The following is an 8,395-nucleotide window of genomic DNA, read 5'->3' on the forward strand; positions in this document are numbered from 1 at the left end:
ATTATCTTATTAATTGCAAAAAAAAAAAAAAAAAAGAAAATATATGCTGTTTAAGATAAATGAAAAGAAATGACAAAATGACAAATCATTTATAAATTGATTGATTTAAACTTACAAAAATTATAATATTGATATTATTCTTTGAAATAAAAAATATTTCAAATAAAATTTTTGTGAAATTTAAATTACGAATAATGTAGCATTCTAAATAAAAAAAAAAAAAATTTTCAGATTCAACAAGAAAAACAATAGTGAGAAATTATAAAATGAATTTTTTGAAGCCCAATAAACAATCATTTTGTAAGTTTATCCACTTTGATCAATTAATTATCACTTAAATATAAGTCATTTGTTTTAATATAAGGTATACTGTAATTAGGAATTAAATGTAATATCATTTTATCATGTATTGCCATTTAATTTGATTAGGACAAGATATTTTTGATTTTTGATTTTCTTTTTTTTTTTTTTTAAGAATAAAATAAATATAAACAATTTTGGATGGAAGAAAAGAGGAATTTTTGATAGGATAAGAATTAGTTTGGTATTTTTAAAAAGGGATGATTTATTGATATGAATGTATAGATGAGGAAATTTAATTTGCATACATTTTCAAAGATCATGCAGGTTTGGATTGTATTCGATCACATAAAATACCACAAAAGTATATGGTGAAAGTTTTAGGTATGAAATGAGACTTAAATAATCTGAAATATTGTAAAGAGATAATCTGTGATATAGAATAGAGATTAAGTAATTTGAATTATAAAATAAAAATTAAACAAACTGCATTATAGGATTAAATGATTTAGAATAGTATAAAATGATCAAGTGATCTAAAACATACAACGGAAATTAAATAATTGAAAATAGGAAATAAAGGTTAGAAAAGATGAATTCAATAAGTGGATTATGATTATCATTTTATGATTTCAAATTAAAAAAAAAAAAAAGAACTGTAGGAAGAATCGATTTTTCAAAAATCTTTTTTTTCAGGGAAACCATTCCATATGGATTGCAGTATCGAAAAAGACGAACTTAATGTAACTAATTGTAGCAATTGGGCAAATGCAGGATATTGTCTTTCAAATAATGCCACACGATTTCTTTGGTGTCGTAAAACATGCCTTTGTGTCGGACCACAACATTTATGAAATTCTTCTACACCTTCATTTACCGAATTTAACCTTAACAAAGAATGGGCATTTTCGCTTCTTATAGTTTCTGGAAATGAAAGTCTAAAAAGTTTAAAAATCTTTGAAAAAACTTCAACTGTTATAGTTGTCACATTTTTAAATCAATAAATTTATTCAAAATGCTTTATGAACATAATAATTCAACATCAAAATACTTAAATATAACAAAACGAGGAAAACACATTTGTTTGCATGATTTATTTGAGTGACTTAAGTATGATTCCACGGATCGAATTGCTGTTAATGCAATAATATCGTTTATTAGTAGCCCATGTGTATTTTGCATACAGCTAAGCAATAACTGAGAAACGAATTTATCCACATCAAATATTTATTTTAATTATCCCGCTGATTAGGTCAAACAAGAAAGACTTTATTTCACCCGTACAAATTAAAATTCAAATCAAAATTTTCAAGCAGATTCAAATCAAACACAACTGGGTCCAGCTCCATCACCTTCTTCCGCTTCATGATCACTTTCCAGACTCTCTTCGCTATTCCCAGTAGAACAACCATCCAATTTAAAACCGTAAAAAGAAGAGCTAATCACATAATAATGTCTGTCTCCTGCTTTACAATTCACATATTTTATGAATGGATATACCCCAGGTTCACGAAATACCAAAGCAACGCTATTCCGTACTGGAGATACCCGTAGAACCTAGAATAAAAACACAATATTAGATGACATATGTTAGTACATAATTTAATTAAATGGAATGGCTTGACAATTAACAGCATAGGTCTTCCACGTAACACCGCATCTAGCTCTTAACTATGTCATTAGCACGACACCTGTGGTGGAGGTGAAAATATACGTCACGAGTTCGAAGTGACATATAATGAAGTGGAAATTATAACTGAAACAAGCAATATTCCAAAAACAAACCTCTTCTTCTTCATTCTTGGTGAAATAGCTTATGAATCCTCCATGGTCATCATCCCATTCATTCGCAAATAAAAATAGCTGAAAATTTCCATGCTTTATTTTATACGAAGGAATAACTACTGATCTTTGACTTCTAACCAGTGGTACATGACCTCCTTTCCTTTATTTGACCATTATGGATGGGAACCAAAAAAAAAGCTAAACGAAGAAACAACATGGGTTTTTCAACAAAAAAGTTACATTAAAATCTAAACAACAACCGAGCTGCTCTGTTTCACCAACAATCTCATCATCGACCATTGTATAAGAACCTTTTCCAATTCGATATACTGAGGAACAACACTCGATACCTTAAAAGTTCTAGGTGGAAGCTGAAAAAAGCACATCTGAAATGATTTTTTAAGAAAAAAAGCACTTCTAAATGTACAGCAGAAACTCCTACCATCATGAAATGTAACACTCTCGCGTTCGTTTCCATCAACCTTTTTCTTCTTGATATCTGAAAAAGCGCTGTTGGATCAAAACTGGAACAGGATGGTTTAGCACACATAATCATACCAGTGTTTTACTAATAATTAACAAGCCTGGTTCACTGTCGCAATCATCAACAGAATGTAAAGGTAGACCAGTCCACTGTGAGAGGAGTAATGCCATTGCCTGGGATCGCACTAAACGTAAAAGAGAGAGTAAACTGCTATCTAATGGCAAAGCATATTCTCGTAAGCGTTCCATTTTCCTATAAGAAAAAAGTTTAAGTTCTGAAAGAAAAAAAGCTTGATATTACAAAATTTGGAAAAACAAAGTTTAGAGAAAATTAAATAATAAGAATTTGTCACTGCTAATCATAACAGCAAAAATTAAATACCTTTTATTAAGGGGTCCAACATCTTCGAAACATGCGCTATCTAATTCGTGCAGAGCTGATTCAAATTTATTCTCCTAAATACTGAATGATTGATGAGCAATAAGAAACAGTTCAACAGAGACAACTGTTCCCAAAATTTGCCCCGTTAACTTTGTAATCAGAAATCATCGCAGAAAAACTTGAAAAACAATTTGTGAATATTACTTCTCCTACTATATTATTATAATTGCAATATCTGTTCAAACCTCAAAAAGAAACCACCGCAAAATTTTGATTTTAATCATAAAACTTTTACTTTTAATCATAAAAGTTAATTTCTTTCGTGCAAATGCAAAAATTTACATCAAAATCGGTAACGGTCACGACTTCACCCTCCTACAAGTAATGCATTTTTTTTAAAGAAAACATTAATTGCTTAGCATTTCTTACAAGTTGTGCTTTTTTTTCACCAGGATTTCTCAAGAATTATCAAACAGACAAAACATAGGGTCAAATGAACTGAAATCCTGCAACACTCATAAAAAATTGTGCTTGAAAACTTGCTGTCCCATTATGAAAACTTTTTAAACTATTTCATTTACAGATACACATCACAATGAGTGAATATCAGTAGAAAAACACTCACGCGGATGAAATGAAACAAACTGATTTCAGAATTCTCTTCGAAAATCGACTGAATTTTCGATTGTTGCAAGGGATCGATATATTCAGGATTAATCCACTCTAGCACTTCCTCATACTACAATTATTTTATTTCTGAATGATTTAAACATTTTTGGTTTCAAAATACATTGCATAGAAATTTATGCAATGACTTTGCTGACCAAAATATACCTTTATTTCCTCTGTTTATCTTCACCAGCTTCTTTTTTACATATTTGGACTACAAAACCTACCAAATCTACCAATAATCCAGAATAAATTTTACATTCTAGAAGCCAACGTCGTAACATACGTTGTAAGAGAGGTTTTCTAGTATAAAGCAAGTTTTATCTATAAAAAGGAGTCATTCAGAATGTTCCAGAGATTACTGATTGAGCAACTATGACGGAACAAATCATCCAGTTCAACTTTTTCAGTATAGTTGTTTCACTAAAATAACAGGGAGTAAAGCAGTGAAATAACTCTGAATGAACTGAATGACTTGTTTAATCAGTAATTCTTGGACATCCTAAACGACTTTTTTGAATTTGAAAAAAAGAAATGAAGAACTTCATTTGTATGAGATCATTAATAACTCACAGTAATATTCATATGTGGTTTTAGTTTTCCTTCAGGAGTTGACAACTTTACTTTATCAGAAACATTATATCCAGTATGATGAAACCAACCGTGTAATGAGAGGCGTCCTCTCTGCGAAAGTACCTAAATTTATGGAATAAAAATTTCAATATTAAAAACTAATGGTGTAAAATAAGTAAAACAAGAAATGTAAAGGATGGTAGAAAAAGAATAATGAAATAAAGTGTTGCAAAATAAATTAAAAAGCAATGGAACAAATTGGAATAAAGAAAAATGAAGAGCGAAAAGAATAAATCAGATAAAAGAAAGTAAAAGCAAATCAAAACAGAGCAAGACTAAGTAAGGAAACATGAAGTGATAGCCAAAATGAAATTAAAGTAACTCTATTTAAATGAATATAGCAAAAATATACCTCAGTGACCATATGCCATGATCGTGGTGATACTTCGAACATCACTAGCATATTTTCCATTGGATTCGTAATTTTGGCAATCGATATAGGATCATTATTATCTAAAATATGACATGTTTGACAAGTGCACTTTGATAATACCATTAGGTATTATCAGAATGTTTGACATTTGATTTGATGAGTTAAAATGTGATACATCTTTAACGTGAGATAAATTTAATATTAATATCAAGCTGCTTCGTTAAATTTTCCCATCCAAGGTCGAATTAGTATGAAGCATAAAACTTCTAATACTTGGAAATAAGCTCTATAAGCGATACCTTGATTCTCCTTCTATTTGGATACTACAACAAATTTTTTCTGCTAAATATCAAAGTAATCTGACTAAAATAATATGACGAACTAAGGAGAATAGTGCACATGTAGTGAAAACAGTCAATGTAAGGTAAGCAATTAGCAAATTTTTAAAGTTAATAAGGAAGCACTGACTGATTAAATAGTTTTGATGTTCAAGGGTGATATGCTAATTCAATTTGAGGGCATAAAATCAGAAATTTCAATAATATGACGAACTAAGGAGAATAGTGCACGAGTTTTGATGTTCAAGGGTGATATGCTGATTCAATTTGAGGGCATAAAATCAGAAATTTCAATAAAACAATCATTTTACCGTCACAGTCATACAATAACAATTGTCCGCCATCAGTTTCCTTCCAATCTGGTGTCAAGTAAAGTGTAAAAGCAAATTTCCGTCCCTCACATTGATCATCATGTGGTAGGAGTAAATCGGTATAATTATAATTACTACTAGTTATTGCCACTTCAGGGTTTAGATTAACACCGGACGCATTACGCAGCCAATGTAGAACATCGGTCTTAAATAAATTCCTAAAAAAGTAAGCACACTAAAATTGGAATTATTTTGGGGAACTGAATTTCCCAGAACTATTGATTAGTAGATTAAATGAAATGAAACTGACATGTATGTCTTTTAAGAAAACATCCATTTAAGGTGATGCTCACCATAAAATCATACCAAGTAATAGTAGTATTGATGCTGCTTAGTTAATTTTCTAAATTTGCCAGAAAAGTTCAATATTAACCTAGGATAGATTGCAAAATTCCTTCCCTTCTTTATAAGTTTTCAAACTTTTTTGCCCAATTGTTAATATTTCTTTCGTATGGAATTCTTCTAAAAGCCTTCTGCACTTTAAACACAATATTAGAAGTAAACAAATCCTTGCCTGAATTTTGTCAACGTTGGGAATTTGCTAGCATCGAAGTTTGATAAATCAACTGTTTGGTCCAATGAATAAAGATCATTTTCTTTACGATCATATTGCACGGTTTTCAATTCTGACCGTAGATCGGTTACAAACTCCTTACTGCTCAGAAAGTCAGGAAGATAAAAGTGTGGAAAAGGCTTCGAAAATTGGCCTTCACCTGCAAAAAAAGAAAAACGAGAAGTTTCATCTCGGACAGTGAAATGCAGAATTAACACTTATGTTGGGAAAAGATTTTACTCAACCCTCAATATCGGACAAGTGTTTCTGTAATTCTCGTTTTTTATTGCAGTAATGGAGGGATTTTGCCAGCTAATCATGATTCATTTGTTCAAATGGAGTTTTAGGTACGGTGTGGGACAGAAACATAACTGAAAGTGAAATAATATTTCAACGTGAATGAGCAGCATAACTTTTGGTATTATATCCTATATAACGAGAATTTTTATTATATCTAAAAATTTTACACACTCTTTGGAAAAAAGATTAGAGATTTCCAAAAATCCTGCAAGCTCCTATTAGAAAGATCCGGAACTCAAATCTAAAAATCTTTAGGCTTCCGTCAAAACGATCATGGACTTGAACTTAAAATTCTATGGGATCCAATTAGGCCAAATGCTATTTGCTTTTAAAACAATTTCTTGAAGAAATATTAGAATTTTCAGGACTTTTGAACAAAAGCTTTTAGAAAACCGAAAAGCAGGGACTGAAACAGGAACATTTTTTCCAGTTCATCGTTTGACAAACATTGCATCACATAAAGAATTTATCACTGACTTTCCATGCAGTATGGTACAAATACACTACCAATAAAAATCGAAAAGAGCAAATCTCGATTTCTGATATGCACTTGTCGAATTTTAAAGAATGAAAAAAAGAAACGGATAATAGCTAAGATACTTAGCTGACAGAAAAACAAACCGGACATAGTCTTCCGGAATTCGGCAAGATATTCATCGGTTAAATAAACCGAATTGATCATACCACTAGTATCCATTATCGGTCCAACCACAAAACATAAATATCATATCATTGAGTGAAAATTCGAAACCCATAAGCACGACGTTCAACTTTCAACGGACCATAATAAATCTGAATTAAGATCCATTCGCTAATTGCTGGAATGATTTCGCTTTTAATAAAAGAGAGTGTTATTCTGAGGAGATGTCAAAGATTGCTAAGATGTAAAATACTATAGGCAGAAAATGAAAGGAAAAAAAGATCAGATGGTTTAACGGAGAAATAGGGATTGAAATGAGTGCGAATGTATATGCATGAGATGCTTGGAGGGATTGGTTGAAAATTATTTACATAAGGCAAGGGAAGATGTAATACGAGGGGAGATTAAAGATGGAAATAATTAGTGATTGTGATGTTGATAGATTACTAATAATATGAGAAAGAGGATGTGAGATGGTTAAGAGAAATGGAATATATCCCATATGTCGGGAATATTTACCGGGAATTCGTTGTGTAGTTATTCCTAGGAAATACCGGAGATAAGAGAAATATTCCGGTATGATGGTATTTTCTTATTACTATTACTTTCATAGTAATATAGTTTATTGAGATGAATTTTTTGATAAATGATTGTAAAATTTGTGTCGCAAAGATTTGCTCGTATTGTTTATTTGTTTTGATACATTCTCTTAATTGTTTATTGTTTACATTCTGCTAATTTCATTGTTGTAGTAATTCTTTTATAAAATTTTGATTTCCGATAATTTTAAATAATAATTAGGATAATTATTTGTAATTATCTAAATAATAATTAGGATAATTTATTTGAATAGAAAATATTTCTATTATTTATCGATTTTATGCATTTTTGTTTTTTCATAACGACCATAGTTACTGTTATTACTTTTTTTTTTTTTCTTAAATTACATTCTGTTTTTAGCATTTCTAAAATTTGCTTACTACTCATAGTTAACATTGGGGAAATATTCAACATGTTTTACTTGAAAGAAAGAATGTTATGATCAACTTGAAATGCTATTTCCATTGTTTTTTCGTTTTTAATAATTTCATTTCATTAATGAATTCTTGTGTTACGTCCGGAATACGTGCCTATCCACACACGTATACACGTGCACCCACGTGGATATGCTTATTATATTGCAATGAATAATTTAACCTAACAATCATTCGCATCCTATAATCTCTTTCCGGTTTCATATAAATTTAATGTTGCATATTATTGAATATTTAGAGATATTATTTGTGAGATATTTCGAGTCTAACAGCAAATTAAATAACGCTTATAGTATAGCAATCCCACGTAGTCGTTATTGATAGAACGGTAGTCGTAACGTAACAGTTCACGTGATCGTTGTTGATAGAACGACGATTGCAACGTAACAGTACACGTGATTGTTGTTCCCTTTCCTGGATGATTTAATTCTCTTGTTAAATTGTTGCAATAATTTTCTGCCACCTAATGATAAATAATGCCATAAATTCTTTTTTTTTTTTTTTTTTTTTTTTTGGGAACATAATTTCTGTAGC

General features: G+C 30.4%; 2 protein-coding genes across 2 annotated transcripts; one reads left to right on the plus strand and one right to left on the minus strand.

The window, feature by feature from the left end:
- Positions 1-627: 627 nt before the first annotated feature.
- Positions 628-1,154, plus strand: LOAG_10539 (hypothetical protein; the record flags this gene model as incomplete). Its single annotated transcript, XM_003146063.1, has 2 exons — positions 628-664; positions 997-1,154. Coding segments are annotated over 2 exons (195 nt in total), but the record flags the coding sequence as incomplete, so codon positions are not given.
- Positions 1,155-1,498: 344 nt separating this feature from the next.
- On the minus strand, positions 1,499-6,969 carry LOAG_10540 (hypothetical protein). Its single transcript, XM_020448184.1, has 12 exons — positions 6,809-6,969; positions 5,849-6,047; positions 5,275-5,492; positions 4,605-4,705; positions 4,193-4,315; positions 3,576-3,689; positions 2,951-3,024; positions 2,670-2,821; positions 2,528-2,584; positions 2,326-2,435; positions 2,086-2,163; positions 1,499-1,857 (listed from the first exon to the last, which is right to left on the minus strand). Exons 1-12 carry the CDS (start codon positions 6,882-6,884, stop codon positions 1,624-1,626), a joined length of 1,536 nt encoding a protein of 511 aa, XP_020301649.1. The 5' UTR covers positions 6,885-6,969; the 3' UTR covers positions 1,499-1,623.
- Positions 6,970-8,395: the final 1,426 nt, after the last annotated feature.

Source organism: Loa loa (assembly GCF_000183805.2).
Source record: "Loa loa unplaced genomic scaffold supercont3.665, whole genome shotgun sequence".
In the NCBI taxonomy this organism is placed as follows: Eukaryota; Metazoa; Nematoda; class Chromadorea; order Rhabditida; family Onchocercidae; genus Loa; species Loa loa.